Genomic DNA, 18,877 nt, shown 5'->3' with positions numbered 1-18,877 from the left:
GGAGGAGGGGCCATTCCGCACGGCTCTCGTGATAAAAGTATGGGAATGGATTGATAAGTTCAGATGAATACGATCAACATGTCATGAAAGCAATGCACGTTTTCTTTTTTTTCAACAAAAAAAAAAATGGCACATTAATAAGTTATTATAAGAATAGATTGATGATTGGTTGGATGATCTGATGCATGGATGGTCGGGTTAAAGGTCTGATGGATATATGAGTATGTATGTACGGATGGGTAGTTGGATGGACAGTTTGGTGGATGAATGCAAGATGGATGGATGGATGTATAGATGAATAGTTGGATGGACAGTTTGGTGGATGAATGCAAGATGGATGATTGGGTGGATAAATGGATGGATTGATGGAGGGATGGATCAAGAGATGGATGGATTGATGGAGGGATGGATCAAGGGATGGATGGATGTATATTTGGATGGACAGTTTGGTGGATGAATGCAAGATAGATTGCTGATTGGATGGATGGATGGATGAATTGTTAAATGGACAGTTTGGTGGATGAAGGCAAGATGGATGTTTGGTTGATGAATGGATTGATTGATGGAGGGATGGATCAAGAGATGGATGGATTGATGGAGGGATGGATCAAGGGATGGATGGATTGATGGAGGGATGGATCAAGGGATGGATAGATGGATGTATATTTGGATGGACAGTTTGGTAGATGAATGAAAGATAGATTGCTGATTGGATGGATGGATGGATGAATTGTTAAATAGACAGTTTGGTGAATGAATGCAAGATGGATTACTGATTGGAAGGATGGATGGGTGGAAGGATGGATGAATTGTTAAATGGACAGTTTGGTGGATGAATGCAAGATAGATTGCTGATTGGATGGATGGATGGATGAATTGTTAAATGGAAAGTTTGGTGGATGAAGGCAAGATGGATGTTTGGTTGATGAATGGATGGATTGATGGAGGGATGGATCAAGAGATGGATGGATTGATGGAGGGATGGATCAAGGGATGGATGGAGGGATGGATGGATGTATATTTGGATGGACAGTTTGGTAGATGAATGAAAGATAGATTGCTGATTGGATGGATGGATGGATGGATGGATGAATTGTTAAATAGACAGTTTGGTGAATGAATGCAAGATGGATTACTAATTGGAAGGATGGATGGGTGGAAGGATGGATGAATTGTTAAATGGACAGTTTGGTGGATGAATGGATGGATTGATGGAGGAATGGGTCAAGGGATGCATGGATGTGTAGTTGGATGGACAGTTTAGTGGATGAATGCAAGATAGATTGCTGATTGGATGGATGGATGGATGGATGAATTGTTAAATGGACAGTTTGGTGGATGAAGGCAAGCTGGATGTTTGGGTGGATGGATGGATGGATTGATGGAGGGATGGATCAAGGGATGGATGGATTGATGGAGGGATGGATCAAGGGATGGATGGAGGGATGGATCAAGGGATGGATGGAGGGATGGATGGATGTATATTTGGATGGATAATTTGGTGGATGAATGCAAGATAGATTGCTGATTGGATGGATGGATGAATTGTTAAATAGACAGTTTGGTGGATGAATGCAAGATGGATGTTTGGGTGGATGAATGGATGGATGGATTGATTGATGGAGGGATCTAGGGATGGATGGAGGGATGGATCAAGGGATGGATGGAGGGATGGATCAAGGGATGGAGGTAGAGGTGGATGGATGTATAGTAGGATGGACAGTTTACTGCATGAATACAAGATAGATTGCTGATTGGATGGTTGGATGGATGGAGGGATGGATGGATGTATATTTGGATGGACAGTTTGGTGGATGAATGCAAGATAGATTGCTGATTGGATGGATGGATGAATTGTTAAATAGACAGTTTGGTGGATGAATGCAAGATGGATGTTTGGGTGGATGAATGGATGGATGGATTGATTGATTGATGGAGGGATCTAGGGATGGATGGAGGGATGGATCAAGGGATGGAGGTAGAGGTGGATGGATGTATAGTTGGATGGACAGTTTAGTGCATGAATACAAGATAGATTGCTGATTGGATGGTTGGATGGATGGATGTATATTTGGATTGACAGTTTAATGGATGAATGCAAGATAGATTGCTGATTGGATGGAGGGATGGACGGATGATTGGATGGATGATGTGAGGGATGGATGAGTCAAATGTACTAGAATGCCTAAATCTTAATTACCCAATTCTTCCATTTGGGGCAGTATAGCTCAATCAAGAAATATAATCAAACAAAGAAGAGTGTGTTAGACCTCCCTTTTTAATACTTTAAGACTTTTTCAATGTGTTTTCCTATTCTCCGCCCTGCGCAACCAAATAATGTGTACACAATTTCAAAGTTTTTTTTTTAAAGTAAATTAAAAGGTATTTGTGTCTGGTTATTGTATAAAAATGAATTGGTTTTAATTTTGGGGGTTTTGCTTATTTTTAGTGTTTAAGTTATTCATCTAGGACTACAGTTATACGCTTGTTTTCAGAACATATTGGCGATTTTTTTTTTTTAGGGTTGGCGTTCGCCAGAGGGTTTTTCGACAACGCCATCACGATTCCATATGATGCTAATTAACCTCTTCAGTGAACATGTTTGGGTTGCACAATTCCCCCGCGTGGGGGAGTGAAGGTCATTCGGCGCCCCCTCCCCTCTATTTGGCAGAACTCGCCATAAATCACAGAGGAATTGGCATGATGGGTATTCATGAAGGCAGTTTCTGCCTCCTGGTCTTTCCCGCAATTGCCCCCCCCTCTCTGCCTTTCACCGCAACTTCCCGATGTGTCCGATAAATAACCACAGCGGAGGGAGGACGTCGTCTGTTACGGAGCGCCGGTAGTACATCTGACACGTCTTCATTTTTCTCAAACGGACGTTTTTTGGACGGTTTAATGAAGTCAGCCGAAGTACGGCGACGCCTTCGGTTATATGGAGAATTGTCTGGCGAGGAAAATGTTTTACCGATTCTTGTAAAAGAAATCATGGAAAATAAGTTTTATGGTAAAGAAAGAAATAGTCGCATTGAGCACCTGATTACTATTCTGAATGTCAGGACCCAAACAGGACCCAATTGCGTACGTTTCTCACAAGTTTTATTGAAGGAAGAGAAAGGTTGCTCTGAACGCGGAAATGGGACTTCCGTGGCGAGCGATGGCGGTGTCGGGAACGGAAAAACGGGTGAGTAGCCAGGACGGAAGAGCAAAAACGTGGTCGGGGTCGTTAGCAATGTTCCCTGTAATTTTGCAGGGGTCTGAGCGTTCACACAAAGTCGGTGAGCAACGCCTGAAACAACAGTGAGCAACCATAATCCCAAGTGTGGCAAGATAATTCATTATCAAACAGGTCCAAAACTTCTTTTCTTTTTTTTTCTGTGTTTGTTTGTACTTTTTTTTTTTTTAAATCCTTTAAAAAAAATCTCATTGTGTTTTTTTTTCCAAGCTGTTACTTTTTGGTTTTTGTTACTTTTTTCCTACATTTCTTTCTTTTCTTTTTTTCTGGCTTTTTTCTCTATTTTTCCTTCTTTTTTTCTCTTTCTTTTGTTTCTTTTTTTTCTCAGCTTTTCACTACTTTTTTTATTTTGGTATTTTTTTTCTTTTTTGACATTAGATTACGCTAACATGAATGTGTAAAAATTTAAAAAAAGGATAAAGAAAAGAGTTATGAATAGGATTTTTTACCTTTGTGGTGGTCAGCAGAAGGCGCAGGTGGGCGGTGGTGCTATTATTTCTTTCTTAAATGCAATAGTTGTATGCACTACTTTTCTTTTTTCACCCGTAGCAACTTTGCGGCTTGCACTGACTTTCTTCGGAGGCATAAGTAGGGGCTAAAAGACTTCATACACCTATATTAAAAGAGAAAGCAAAACGAAGCACGTCCGCACGCGATAACAGTCGGTCACGAAAAGAGCGATCTCCACCCGTACGCCGCTCAGCATCGCACCCTAGCGTACGCACTCACGCATTACCGGCGTTGGAACTCCGATTTTTTGACCGAAAAGCGAAGCAAGAATTTCTCGAAATTTTTGGTCGGACTCCGATTCGTTCGAACTGAGAGGCGTTCGAAAACCGAGGTTCCACTGTACAAATGTATGGACTGGCACTTCAATGGCTGGATGCATTTGGCCACATTGCAACTTTGGATCAACTGAGTTCAATATTCCGCTCAACAAAAGCTGAACGGCATCAACCCCCTCAGCTGTCGTGCACACGCGTGTGCGCACCTTTGCACACGCTTCCATCTGTCTGTGTCAATAACTTTATGCCGGCGGAGGCGGCACCGGCGATAGAGGCGGCTCGGGTCCCCGAGGCGATGACAAAACGATCAAAGTCTATGTGTCAGATATAAATTGCTTTGACCTTTTTTTCCCCCCTTTTTTTTTCTCCATGCTGACGTCGGCCTCTGATATGGCAAAATATAGCGAGGGGGCTCTAAAATGATAAAAGGGAAACAAACTTCTTAACGCTTTATGTAACAAAATTAGGAGCCAACAGTGCCAGGCCACGAGGGCCTGCAAGGCCTCTGCTGCTGGCCCAAAAAAATAACATGAATCATGTTATGTTAATTATATTTTGACCATGAATAATTCCAAAATATCAGTTTCCTTTTATCGCTTCTGCCCGGTTGCGCACCTTCCAGATGTGTTCTTTCGTATTCAAGCAATTAACCAACCACATTTCAGGATTACTTGTTGTTAGGCACATAAGTCTACCTGGAGGCCTTCACAAAAAATCCTGAATGAAATGATCTGCATTTATATAGCACTTTTCAAGTCAATGACTTCCCAAAGCGCTTTACAATGTGCTCCACATTTCCCAATAGCGGCCTTGCAGCCATTTAAGGCGCTAACCTGCTTATTGGGGGTAATAGGGGTTCAGTGTCTTACCCAAGGACACTTCGACATGTAACACGGACGAGCCGGGATTCGAACTGGGATCCCTTGATCCCAAGACGAGCGCTCTACCTCCTCAGCTACTGCCGCCCGAAGGCCGTTTCCCATAATATAAGCCTTGGAAAAGGTTCAGCCAATCAGATTCTGAGATGGTGTCTGAATGCCAGATAGCTGGCGTCGAGAAACATCACAAACTATAATCAGCTAGGGGGCGATAGTACACCAAAGTGATTGTGAGAAGAGCAGCACAAGGAAAAACGGTATACTGTGTTCAAGCCTTTGAAAGCAGAAAAAAAATGTTGTCCGCCACTTTCAGCCCAGAGGTAAGATCTTAGCTCGACCCAATCGGAGGTTCAGGCCAGATTGGTAAGTATTTGATCAAACTAAGCTTCTCTCTCTCTTCTCCCTCTCTCTCTGACTTTCTTGTTTTCTATCCGTTATAGTTCATTGTTGTTTAACTTAGATTTCAGGACAAAATACATCCTTTTTGTGCCAAACGTATTTATTTAAAAACCAATATAAAAAGAAATATAAATGTAGTGTCCTGCATGTATATTTATTCATAAATGAAAACATTGGATAGGTTTTCAGCGACTCCAAGTAGTTAGCCACCCCTGAGTATGGTATTGCTAGTACTGTATATGAGTAAAAGTATGAATGTTTACTGTTCCTCAGCAGTGTTTTTTTACCTCATGTTTCTTGAAAAACTGATCCAATGACATCTGCTTTCGCCAGCTTTGGACGATCGTTCGTAAATGCAGGCAGACGTCATCATAATGAGCGATCGCCCGACTTGTCATCACTTTTTCTGGGTGATTCCTTTCCACAAATTCCACGATTCATGGAATTTTGCCAAAAACTCCACGGTGGTGTGTGTTTTCATACCTTTCTATTATATCTTGCTGGGTTTCGGTGGCCAGAAAAAGTCTCTCCCTCCTTTGTCCTTGTCCTTTTTTCTGCATGTCTTTGGCTCGGTCTATTGCAAATGCAAGCTTTTCGTAGCTGTACCGTTAGGTAAACTGTTTACAAAGCGGGAATCAGACACGAAGAGCATGCCGGGATTCCCGCTTAGAACGCTGGCTGCACGTACAGTATTTTTGACTTCGTATCTAGAAACGCTATCGTAACTAGAGGTAATATCTTCGTGTTCAGGTAATCCGTAACCTGAAACTTTCGTATGTAGAGACCTCCCTAAGTAGAGGTACTATTGTAAATGAATAAATGAAAACATGTAAGCTAACTAGTGCTGCAAGAGCAAATGGACAAAACCGATTAAAATCGATGATGAAAGGAGTTGGCAACTGATAAGATCATCGATTCGTTGTTTTACGTGTTTTTTGAGCCACTAAAACATTAAATCAATGCAAATTAGAGTGCACACCATTTCGTTGTGATGCTGGCAATTGTAGTACCACTTTGGTCCGGCAGAGGGCGCCAAGACAATTTTCATCAAAAAGCTATGTGAAATTTTTGATATACTGCCCTACTTAGGATCGAGTTAGGTTCTGGACGATCGTTCGTGAGTTGAATTTGTTCTTAAGTTGCTTCAGTGCTATATTTTGAATATTTAAGGCTCATACAAGTATATTTAAGGCCTATATAAGTCACCTGTATTGTTTTGTACTGAAAAAGAAACATTTCATAAAATAATATGCTCTATACAGAAAAATAAAGTCGAGTTTAACTTACTTTTGGAAGATGCGCTTCAAGAGGTCCTCCTCCGTGTAAGTGTGGCTGAAAAATAGCAACCAAATCATTTTCTCAACCGCATCAAGCTTTCTTATTCCACTTTAATATTTGAACAAATGGGAGGGAAATTAGAAATCAGATTCATCGATTATGAAATGAATCGTTAGTTGCGGCCCCAAAGATAACCATATGAAATGGCTTCCATTAACCCCGCCTTTTTCCCGAAGAGCTTCGGGAGCAATTCCACAGGTCACCGGTGTTAATTCAGGTGTAAGCGAGCGAGCCACTCATGACGTCTCCCACTATTCGTTACGCTTCATCTGCCCATTAACCAAAGTGGCCAATTTGGCGTCCGAGCTCTCCACGGTGACACTCTTGACCGCTTAAATACATTTCGCTTCTTGATGGCCTCTTAAGCGGTCATCATCTCGGGGCCGTCGTCCGAGACCATCTGCCGTCCGTAAAAGGACCCCCCGCCCCTAATAACGGTCGGGTGACGCTGTTCTTCCTTTCTTCCGCCACGGCTAATTGAAATTTCTCAAGCGCGCTGTGTTTAATAAGGGAATTTGTTGCCCGTGTATAGCGCGTGAGATCGAACATGGAGGCGCCTTGTGAGGACATAAACTTACGGAGGTGAGATACGTGACCACCCGTAGCCTCAACAATTGTGCTGTATTATAATACAGTGGAACCTCGGTTCTCGACCAAAATCCGTTCCAGAACCCTGTTCGAAAAGCGATTTGTTCGAACACCGAAATCATTTTTCCCATTGCAAATAATGTACCGTAAAATCCGGACTATAGAGTGCACCTGATTATAAGCCGCACCCACCACTTTTTAAGTGATTTGCCACTTTTGTACTTACACAAGTCGCACCTCTGTACAAGCCGCGTGCGCACGCAATATTACTCGTGACACAATCACAACTTTAACCCAGACCAGGCTGTAAGTTCCACAATTGTAACTTTTTTTGGTTTGAACAAATTTATTGACACTAATAACAGAAAACAATACAATCTCAACAGCAATCAAGCACATTCACAATATTATATTTCAATATGACGTTTAACAGCAAACACAATGTGAGGTTTGAACAACCCTTCTCGAAAATCTTAATAGCAATCAAGCATATTCACAATTTCGTTATATAACATCTTTGTTAGTGTCAATAGATCCGTCCAGGCCAAAGTCCACAATAGTAACTAAATAAATAGTAGACAATCTTAGAACCACAATCAGCATCATGAATTGAAAATGATTCCCGTAATTAACGTGTGATGCAGACCTGCAGAGTCCGGGTCCCGTTGAAAGTAATCCAAGGAAACAAAATGTATATTTCCAAAGTTAAGGGTGGGAAAAATATATATATCCACTATTGTCCGCTGCGACAACAGACAGATCTACCGGTAACTCAGCTTTACCCCACTTTCCATCAGCCCGCGTTTGCCCCGCCCCTTCTTTTTGATTCGCTCTTAGAGCACATAACAGAATAAATCTCTAAAATAAATACATTGAGTCAAGTCAAGTCAAGTCATTTTTATTTGTATAGCCCTTATCACAAAGAGTCTCAAAGGGCTTCACAGGTTTTTACACGGACTATTTTTTCAGACTATTATTACACCATCCCCTGATCTGGAACCAACATGAGGGCAAGGTAAAACTCAAAAACCTCAATATGAGGAAAATGAAGAAACCTTGAGAAGGGACCGCACATGTGGCATCCCCCTTTCAGGATTACCAAACAGCAAAGGATGTTGCAATCACAAATAATACACAATTATTGTCCAAGAAAAGGATATAGTATATATGAATAAAGAAAGGTTATTCATATGCTATAGAGTAGAAACTGTTGATTTGTTATTTAAAAATAGATATTTGGAGCGTTAAATGAAAATCTCAAGAGTTTGCATTAAGTTAGGGTTTTAAGTTAAGGTATTGTTTGGATTTAAACTCTGGCTTTTTGTTTGGATATAGTTCCAAATTAAGGTGTTGGAAGAGATCAGGTGTTACAAGCAGAATTTAACAATTTTATTTGTTGATTAAAAATAGAGTTTCCGGGGTATCTAGTGAAAGTCTCAAGCAATTTGTTTGTATGATTTATTTTTGGGTTTCAAGTTAGGGTATTGATTCGTGTTACGAAGAAAGATGGTACACCGAGAGAATTTTCAAAGCTTTAATAATAATAATGTAACTTTCATCCCAAACCGTTCCTTTGCAAAGTACCAACACGCTAGTAGGATCACGCTCGCAATGCATTAAACGTGTCTCTCAAAAGAAAGCATCCTGTAATTGTGAAATTCACGGTAGATTGTTCTCGACTTTCTCCTCATAACTATCGCCATCATGGGCGTCTTCCTCATTATCGGAACGTACCTTTCCCTTACAGACAATGTATGCATAAACTTAGAGGTTGCAGTCTTTCTTGGCGCACATGTTCTTCTGGTCTTAATCTTACCTTTTATACTCCAACGCCACTGGTGGCCGTTAGAAAAATTACATAAATTGGCCGCTTCACTGAATAAGCCGCAGGGCTGAACATTTGGGGAAAAAAGTAGCGGCTAATAGTCTGGAATTTACGGTAAATCGTTTTAATCCGTTCCGACACCCCGAATGTTTACCTTTGTTTACCTTTAAGACACAAATAACAAACATAAATGTAATCTTATCGTAATCTTCCGTACGAAAGATTACGCTAACATGAACTTGTAAAAATAAAAAAAAGGATAAAGAAAAGAATTATGAATAGGATTTTTGACCTTTGTGGTGGTCAGCAGAAGGCGCAGGTGGACGGTGGAAAGGGATGGAGGAGGAAGGAAAATGATTGTTTGGAAGGAGAGTCCCTTTCCATAAAAACTTCGGGGAGCTCTTCTGTCTGAGGGGTGCTCACACGTTCAAATCTCTTTGCTACGGATGACTCGGCTACAGGATGTTCTTTTCTCTTAAAATATCTATCCAATGACACTTTTCGGAAGTGGTTCATGACAGTGTCGTTAAAGTCACTGATGACTCTGGTGGCTGCGGCTTCATCGGGGTGGTGGAGTTCGACGAAATTCTGTAACTCGCCCCATTTGCTACACACTTGTTTAATCTCGGACGTCCCCTAGTGTATTGGAGGTGCAATTGCACCTGAGAAAATTAAAAGGAGTAAAAAAAAAAAAAAAATGTAATGTGAAACATCCACCCCGAGACGGTACCACTGCACTACAGTTAGCCATAGCTGTATCGCGGAATACTTAACGTGGTTTTGCGACTTCACGTATTTTCATTACCCGTACGCCGCTCAGCAACGCGTCGTACCAGCGTTCGAACTCCGATTTTTGTTCGAACTGTGAGTCGTTGGAAAACCGAGGTTCCACTGTATTGTGTATTCGATGTATGTTTTTTTCTGTAAAAGCCCTTCTGGGGACAGACGTTGAGGTTTTATTTAAATGAATTTTTACACCACACTAATGAATAAAATTAATCTAATAATCATAACAAATTCAATCATGATTCATGATAAAATAAAAATACAATCTAGTACAGGGGTGTCAAACTCATTTGAACTCGGGGGCCACAAGATAGAACGGACATTCTGTCGGTTGCCGGACTAGTAGATTAAAGACAAAGAAAAAGAGAAAGAAATAAGAGAAAGAAGGAGAGAAAAGTAGAGAGAGGGCGGGACAAAGAAAGAGAGGGAGAGAACGTGAGAAACAAAAGAGATAAAAAGAGAAGTTGTGAGACAGGGGGAAAGAAAGGGAGCGGAAGAAAGAAATCCAAAGAGAAATAGAAAGACAGGAGAGAAAAGAGACACAGAGAGTGAAAGAGACAGAGAGTGGGAGAAAAGGGGTGGAGGAGAGAGAGAGAAAGAGAGCGAAAGAGAGAGAAAGGGGGTGAAAGAGAGGGAGAGAGAGAAAGAGAGAGAGAAAAGGGGTGGAAGAGAGGGAGAGAGAGAGAGAGAGAGAGAAAATGGGTCGAAAAGAGAGAGAGAGGGAGAGAGAGAAAATGGGTCGAAGAGAGAGAGAGAGGGAGAGAGAGAGAGAAAATGGGTCGAAGAGAGAGAGAGAGAGAGGGGGAGAGAGAGAGAGAGAGAGAGAAGGGGTGGAAGAGAGAGAGAGAAAGCGAGAGAGAGAGAGAAAATGGGTGGAAGAAAGGGAGAGAGAGAGAGAGAGAGAGAGAGAGAGAGAGAGAGAAAAGGGGTGGCAGAGAGATAGAGAGAGAAAAGGGGTGGAAGAGAGAGAGAGAGAGAAATAAATACAAGTACAGTGTCTTTGTTCGAGGCACCTGGCTTTGGCAACATCAAGTTGACATATTTCAACCTGCAGCTTATTTTTCTCTTGTGCTTCTCTGAGTGTTGTCTCGCGGGCCGGATTCAATCCCTTAGCGGACCTGATCTGGCCTGCGGGCCGCCTGTTCGACACCTGTGATCTAGTATGTACCAGTTAAAATCACTTTATTTTATTCCAGAAAAATGATAAAACGTTTTTAAAAATACACTTAAAATAAATCCGTTTTGAAACCCGTGGGATAACATTGTGTTTTATGTGTGAACTATAAAATGTGACTCTCTTGTAGATGAAAACGTGTTTCATTCCCTGATTCGCCATCGTTAAAGACGCGTCCGTTTTGTGGAGAAACACACTTAATTCCAATGTAGAAAGGCATGTCAATTCGCCATTCGGTGAAACGAAGCAAAACCAGGCGCCTGCCGCAAATTCATTTGCCAAGAAGGCGTCAAAGACTTCATTAATAGTCTTTCTTTGCCAGGGGGAGGCGTCATCCAAGCTACGATGGTGCTCGGCAGACATTTTCACCGATGAAATGGGCGGTGAGTGTCAAAATACGGCACGCGGGTCGAGAGATCGGGTAGGGTCTGGGAGTCGACGCTGAGGGAAGTACAGGAGAAAAACAAGCCGTGCTTTTTAATACGGTCACTCAGTGGGGGCGGCAGTAGCTCAGGAGGTAGAGCGCTCGTCTTGGGATCAAGGGATCCCGGTTCGAATTCCGGCTCGTCCGTGTTACATGTCGAAGTGTCCTTGGGTAAGACACTGAACCGCTAATACCCCCGATAAGCAGGTTAGCGCCTTACATGGCTGCAAGGCCGCTGTTGGGAAATGTGGAGCACATTGTAAAGCGCTATATAAATGCAGATCATTTCATTTCAGTGCTGGGCACCACTCGCAATGCAACTGGAAGTGGATTCTTTCTTTCTCTCTCGATCTTTCTCTTTCTGTTTTTTCTCCTTCTCTCTCTAGCTCTGGGTCTCGCTTTCTTTAGCTTTCCCTCACTCTTGATTTTTTGCTTTTCTCTTTCTCTCTTTTTCTCCTTCTCTCTCTCTGCGTCTTGCTTCTTTTTTCTTTCTTCCACTCTTATATTTCTCACTCTTTATCTTCTCTCATTGGTGTTCTCTCTCTTTTTCTTTTCTTTCTTCTTTTTTCTGTCTTTCTTTCTCTACCTCTTGCTCTTTGTGTCACTTTTACTCTCACTTTCTCCCTTTTCCCTCTCTCTCTCTCCCTTTTATTTCTTTCCCTCTCTTTCTTCCTTTCTCTATATATTTCTTTCTGATTTGTCTCTGAGTCTTATCTTACACTTTCTTTCACTCTATCTCTCTTCCCTTTTTTCTTACCCTCTCGCTTTCTCTGTGTCTATCACTCCTTTTTTAATGTCCCTCCTTTTCACTTCTCGCTCTACCTCTTTCTTTCCCTCCCTCTCGCTCTGTGTGTCTCTTTTTCTCTGCTTCTCCACTTTCTCTCTCTCTCTCTCACTTTCATTTCTTTCCCTCTCTTCCTTTCGCTATATCTTTCTCTTCTTTCTGATTTCTCTCTCTCTCTCTCTCTCTCTGAGCCTTCTCTAACACTATTTCTTCTCTCACTCCCTCTCTCTTCCCCTTTTTCTTTCCCTCTCTTTTTCTCTGTGTCTTTCTTTCTCTATCACTCTTATTTTCTGTCTCTCCTTTTCTCTCTCTTCCTCTTTCTCTCCCTCTTGTCTCTCTCTATTTTACTATATCTTTTTCTTTCTTTCCTCCACTCTCTCTCCGTATCTAACTTTTTTTTTCTCGCCATTTCTTACTCTTTCTCCCTCTTTTTCATCCACTCTTTGTTTTTCCTTTTTCTTTCTTTCTCTTACTCTCCCCCTCTCTTCCCCCTTAATCTACTAGTCCAGCCCTCGTGAAAGGTTGTTTTTTTCCTACCGTGTGGCCCCTGAGCTGAAATGCGTTTGTCAAGCTGTCAAACAGCCACAGAAGAAGCACTGCTGAGGATTTTTTTTTCCATCAAAAAACGAAAAAAAAAATCAGGTCGGAATTAAAGAAGCGGAAGCGAAGAACTGATTACACCTCTTTATATGTCAAGTACATTTCCATTTAAAGTGCTCGCTTAAACGGCCATGAAAGGCGACCTCCGGTTGCTGTGTGCGCACTGCGAAATAAACGAGACTCCCCCCCTTCTTTCCAGAAGCCCCTCGGGCGGCTCAATTGTTAGATTAAAGGAGACCAAAGGGACAGCGGCTGTCAATAGAGCTACTAAAAGGATAACGTTGGAGATGCGGAGATCTTTGCTCGCTTCATTTCCTCTTCAAGAGATGAGAGGAGGACTTTAGTCAGTACATGACTTTGGATTTCAAGTCATAAACGTAGAAAAGAGAATACAGTTATCCCTTGTTTTTCGCCTTCCCAAAAAAGAAACATTTATCTAAGAAGAACAGAGTAGCCTGAGGACAGGTTCTAAAGACTAGCTCACCAGTAATGAGTCATTACAATTTTCTAGTCGTGCAGCACGGCAGCGCAGTGGTTAGCGCATGTGCGGCACAGTTCATGTCTTGGGAACCTCCTGCGTGGGTTCAAATCCAGCTCCAGACTTCCTGTGCGGAGTTTGTATGTTCTCCCCGTGCTTGCGTGGGTTTCCTCCGGGCACTCCAGTTTCCTCCCACATTCCAAAAACATGCATCTCAGGTGAATTGGTCGGTTCAAATTGTCCCAAGGTGTAAATGAGCGAGTGAGTTGTCTGTCCCCGTGTGCCCTGCGATTGGCTGGCAACCAGTTCAGGGTGTCCCCTGCCCACTGCCCGATGATTACTGGGATGGGCTCCAGCACCCCCGTGACCCTACTGAGGATAAGCGGTGTAGCTAATGAGATTAGATGAGTCAATGGAATTTCCATACCCGTCGACCAGTGTTGGGTAGGGTTACTTTAACTTGATTACTTTCAATTACTTTTGGATTACTCCAATACCAACTATGCTAATAAAAGACAAGAGAAACTAAATATGAATAAAATGACTCAATTTTGTGCAGGCTTGGGGGAGTAACGGAATACACGCGAAATGTTGTGGGCACAGAGCTGGACAGCCTGACAACAGTAGCTGAGAGACGGGCACTGAAAAAGCTGCGGTCAATCATGGACAATTCATCACGTCCACTACACAGCATTATATCCAGACAGAAGAGCAGCTTCAGCGACAGACTGCTGTCACTGTCTTGTACCACGGACAGACTGAAGAGATCTTTTCTTCCTCATGCCATGAGGCTCTTTAACTCCACCCGGCGGAGTAAAGGCCCACATTAAACCACACCCCCTACATTGCATATTACTTTTATTGCAGTGTGTATTTTATGTAGCACTATTTAAATACTCTATACAACACGCTACAGTGGTTATTAGCACGTCACATTGGGTATTTGTATATTGTATTCCTTTGGCTTTATTATTGTATTGTTCTCAGCGAAGGGATGCTGCTGGAAATGTGAATTTCCCTGCAGGTATGAATAAAGTATCTATCTATCTATCTATCTACATGGAACGGCAAAAATGATGTTGGCAAGCTGTTTGGATTTCTTTTCATTTTGTTTCTGTCGCATTTTATGTTCGTTTTGCCGGAGATCAAAGAGATCAAAGCCAGGAGAGAAAGCTTACCACGTGTTGTGAGTCATCATTTTATTCATATTTAGTTTCTTTTGTCTTTTATTAGCATATTTGGTATTGGAGTCATCCAAAAGTAATTGAAAGTAATCAAGTTAAAGTAACCCAACCCAACCCTGCCGTCGACCTGTACGTTTTTGCCGTACAAAGTACGTTTATTGTGCATTTTAAGACGAGTACGATGTACAAGAAAATCTGTTCGGAAAAACGCAAATTTGTCAATTATGGGTACCATCGGTATACACAGACAATCACAAAACGGCAAATCAATCAAGTCAAAGGAGTTCGCCGCGGTAGCCTCTATCTCGGTTTCGTTGTTTTCGTTGCAAACGAAGCGAGCGGTTTGATGCTACTGTGCGCATGTGTCTGCCGCCTGGGGATTTCCCATCATGCATCATTCCCATCACGCGTGAACAAAGCGAAAGCAGAGCAGTAGGCCTACATTACAACATAGTTTTGTAAACGCTGTATGTCATTCTGATCTGAAACAACAGGCGGGGTTGATTGAGTCAATTTGAAATACATGTGGTCTTAAAAAACATCGGATTTCATGTGGTGTTGTGTAATGAAAGGAAGTCCGTCTCTTTTCTAGAGAACCGGCTTTTTTGGCTCAACTCATTAAAGAGAGCCGGCTCTCCAACGGCTCACTTGCTTTGATGCATTATATTACAAATTATTATGTTGTAAAGAAAATAAGAAAAAAAGGAAGTATAAAAGGAGAAAATGAAAAAAAGACGTTTGTGGTGACCACAAACGCAACGTTATCCCACGGGTTTCAAAACGGATTTATTTTAAGTATATTTTTTAAAACGTTTTATCCTTTTACTGGAATAAAATAAAGTTATTTTATCTAGGACATACTAGATCACAGGTGTCAAACAGGCGGCTGCGGGCCAGATCAGGTCCACTAAGGGATTGAATCCGGCCCGCGAGACAACACTCAGAGAAGCACAAGAGACCCTTTAAACAGTATATCACCAACAATAATTTAATACAAGAAAATGAATTCCTAATTTGAATAAGAAAATTTGTTATTCTACTTAATTCTATTCGCATGTATTTTTTCCTTCTACAGTGAACGTCCAAGCGACTTCATTTTTGAACTTTTTTTATAATAAACCTCGTTCATGTCGAGCAACTCAGTATCTCACAACAAAATGATAATTAACAATATATATGATATAAAGAAACACATGTACAATATAACATGTACATAAATAAACACGTTTGGAAATAAATATATGGTGTAAGATTATTTTGTATTTTGTAAGGGAAAATAAGTTTGTAAGGGCATGGAGCAGTGGAGGTTGACAGGTATAAATTTCTAACTACCGTGAAATAGTAGAATTAACTTCTAATAATTACAAAACTGGTAAACCAGAGGAACAACACATTAACAACGTTTTGGGGTTAAGAGTTTTACAAATAAATATGACTAGAAATATATATACTAATACCTCCGGTGCCACCTTTGGAACCACGGATTTGATCGACAGCTTTCTGTTACCAAGGACTCTGCGTTTAATGGCATTCCAAATGAGGAAAAACTGAAAATACACACACAAATGTATTACAATATGTACATCCGGGACGCCATTTTGACGAGCTCCGTGTTCGTCAGTAATTAGCATATTGTATTACAAACCGATACAAATTCGAATTAGAAACAACAAACGTAAATACAAAATCACAACAAACTTGGTTACACACAAGTAAGTGAAACTTACCGGCGATTGAACCTCAAAATGACAAAATCTGCGATGACGGTAGAAAATGGCGTACTGTCTTCCGTCTCGTACCTACTGAAAACCTAACTTCCGTTTTTTTCAATATGACCGCACGAAAAGCTGCAGTGACATAGATGAACCTCTAGATGGTGCTAAAAACATGCGATAAAACCGAACCATAAATGAATTCACAAATCAACATTAAGTCAAGTCAATGGTAAATGGTCTGCATTTCTATGGCGTTTTTCAAGTCAATGAAGAGCTCCCAAAGCAATGTGCTTCACACTTACCCATTCACACACACACTCACACACCAATAGCGGTCAAGTCAAGTCGAGTCATGTTTATTTGTGACGCCCTTAATCACAAGAAGTCTCAAAGGGCTGTACATACTAGTAGAGACTACAGACAATTATTACACTATCCCCTGATCTAAAACCAACATGAGGGCTGGGAAAAACTCAAAACCTTGGCATGAGGAAAATATAACCCCAAAAAAAAAGTTTCTATGAAAAAGTCACCCCAAATGTGTTCATTTTGTTGAAAAAATAAACAAAAATCTGGTTCAACAACCTCAAAACCTGGATCCTTGTATTCAAACATGTTTTGTTCTTTTTAAAATCCAGAATGTTGGTTTATTTTTTTGAATTATTATTAATTTAGTTAACCGCTGCTTAAAAACAACCCAAACTGGGTCATTTTGTCCAGAAAAACTCAAAAAATGTTGGATTTTCCCATACAAAACAACCCCAAAACATTGTATTTAATCAATCCAATATTTTTTAATTCATTTTGCAATTATTAATTAATTCAGTTCACCCACAAAATTTCACCGAAAAAAACAAAAAACAAAAAACAAAACAAAAAAAGAAAGGTGTCTACAAAAACTCAAAAGATTTTTTTCCCCTACAAAACGACCCTTAAAATGTAATTAATTTTATTAATCCAAGTCATAGATTAGTCTGTTTTTAAATTTCTTTTGCAGTTATTGATTAATTTAGTTAACTCCTTCAAATTACAATAATGTCTTCAAAACAACATTACAGGATAGAAAAACGTCGGTTATCGCGGGGCAAAACGTGAAAATCATTGATTCATTTATTACTTGAGAACAAACCCAGTTTACAGGTTGAAGTATTTATTTCACAAATAAAAGTACAGTACTTTAGAACTTTTTTTGTACCGTCAAATTACAATTAAAAAAAGGATTTTTCCATTTTATTGCACAATTTTATAAATTTAGGACCCGATCTGCTTCACTTTATATAATACCGCCATCGAGTGGATATTATGGAAAATTTCCGGTTCAGTCTACAGAAAGTAAAGATGTTTGCAAGAAGCTCCAGAGACCCACTAGGGAGCGCCAAAGACATGCATGTGGCTCCTGAGCAGGTTTAGTGGGTGGAGATGTCCAACTTTGCTGGCGATAGAAAGCTTCTTCCTCTGTTTAGCCAATCAGAATGCAGAATACAATGCACAATAAAATCGTCAAAGTTTTTAGGGCGCTAGAGATACAGTGCAGTGTGTATGCACAGAAACCAGGAAGTAAAAGGCGGATTTCTTCTTCGGGGTGGATGCTGGGTGACCATTCACAGCGCCAAACGCCGGTAGTGGCAGAAAGAAGCACTAAAATAATGTCCTGTACATGGAAAAAGGTGCACACAATATAAAATCTTACTTTAAGCAATGTCTGGATAGTTTTCAACATCCCGAAAAAATGTTCCTATCTACAGTTTTTCGTAAGTAGAATGGTCATAAGCAGTGTTCCCTCTAAGCTGCGCGCGTGCGCAATCACGCACTGCTCGCACATTCACAGTGCAAAAGAAAATCTAGCCAGCGCACAAAAATCAGGGCTCAAAATTACTAATTAAGAAGCGATTTAAGTCAAAGTTACAGTGCATGAAAGTAAAAATACACGGGTTTCCCTGACGTTGTGTCCTAAATGCGGTATTTTGAAGTCGAGTCAAAGGAGAACGAAGTTGAGTAAAGTTAGTAGAGTATGTCGAGAACCGGCTTCTTCGGCTCAGCTCACTAAAAGGACCCGCCTCTTTTGGGTCCCAAACGGCTCTTCAGGTTGTTTTTGCTTTTTTAATCCCAACATGACCAAATATTATGTAAAATGATGCACAAAATGACTGAAAGGAAGGGGGTAATAGAACAAAAAAGATAAAAATACCAAAATGAAAAAGTAGTGAAAAGCTGAGAAAAAAAGAAACAAAAGGAAGAGAAAAAAGAAGGAAAAATATAGAAAAAAAGAAAAGAAAGAAAATTATTATTAGTAAATAGTGAACAAAAAGAAAAAAGTAACAGCTGGGAAAAAAAAAAACACTTTTTTTAAAGGAATTTTAAAAAAGTAGAAAACAAACACGGGAAAACAAAGAAAAAGTTTGTGTTGCATTCAAATAATTTCCAATGATATCAAGTCAATCTTGTTGCCAACATTGTACTTCCACTCAAAAATGTGATTAAGTACAGTTCTGTATCTTACAACTGTCGAAATAAGCCCCCAAAAATGTTAATATTATGCGAAAAAATATATCAGGAAAAAAAAAGAAATGGATATCTTGTGAAAGAATTGTAAGAAGAAACGACGTTTGTAGGCCGTACAACCTTTGCAATAGTACATGAGTCAATTCATTCAAAAGAGAAAAATCATTTTGCATTGCCGGAAA

General features: G+C 40.6%; 1 protein-coding gene across 1 annotated transcript in view; it reads right to left on the bottom strand.

Annotated features, from left to right (window-relative positions):
- The window catches only part of LOC148350109 (uncharacterized), a 51,837-nt gene extending 35,570 nt beyond the window's left edge, over positions 1-16,267 (bottom strand). Inside the window, exons 1-3 of the mRNA XM_088319988.1 lie at positions 16,206-16,267; positions 15,936-16,025; positions 6,585-6,629 (exon numbers count right to left, since the gene is read on the bottom strand). Of these exons, the coding sequence (XP_088176114.1) occupies positions 6,585-6,629; positions 15,936-16,009 (119 nt within the window). The 5' untranslated portion in view covers positions 16,010-16,025; positions 16,206-16,267. The remainder of the gene's footprint in view (positions 1-6,584; positions 6,630-15,935; positions 16,026-16,205) is intronic.
- Between the last annotated feature and the right edge of the window lie 2,610 nt (positions 16,268-18,877).

Source organism: Urocampus carinirostris, chromosome 16 (assembly GCF_059441175.1).
Source record: "Urocampus carinirostris isolate Australia breed hairy pipefish chromosome 16, RoL_Ucar_1.0, whole genome shotgun sequence".
Taxonomy (NCBI): Eukaryota; Metazoa; Chordata; class Actinopteri; order Syngnathiformes; family Syngnathidae; genus Urocampus; species Urocampus carinirostris.
The sequence above is the reverse complement of the archived record's forward strand: the minus strand, read 5'-3'. Positions and strand labels throughout refer to the sequence as shown.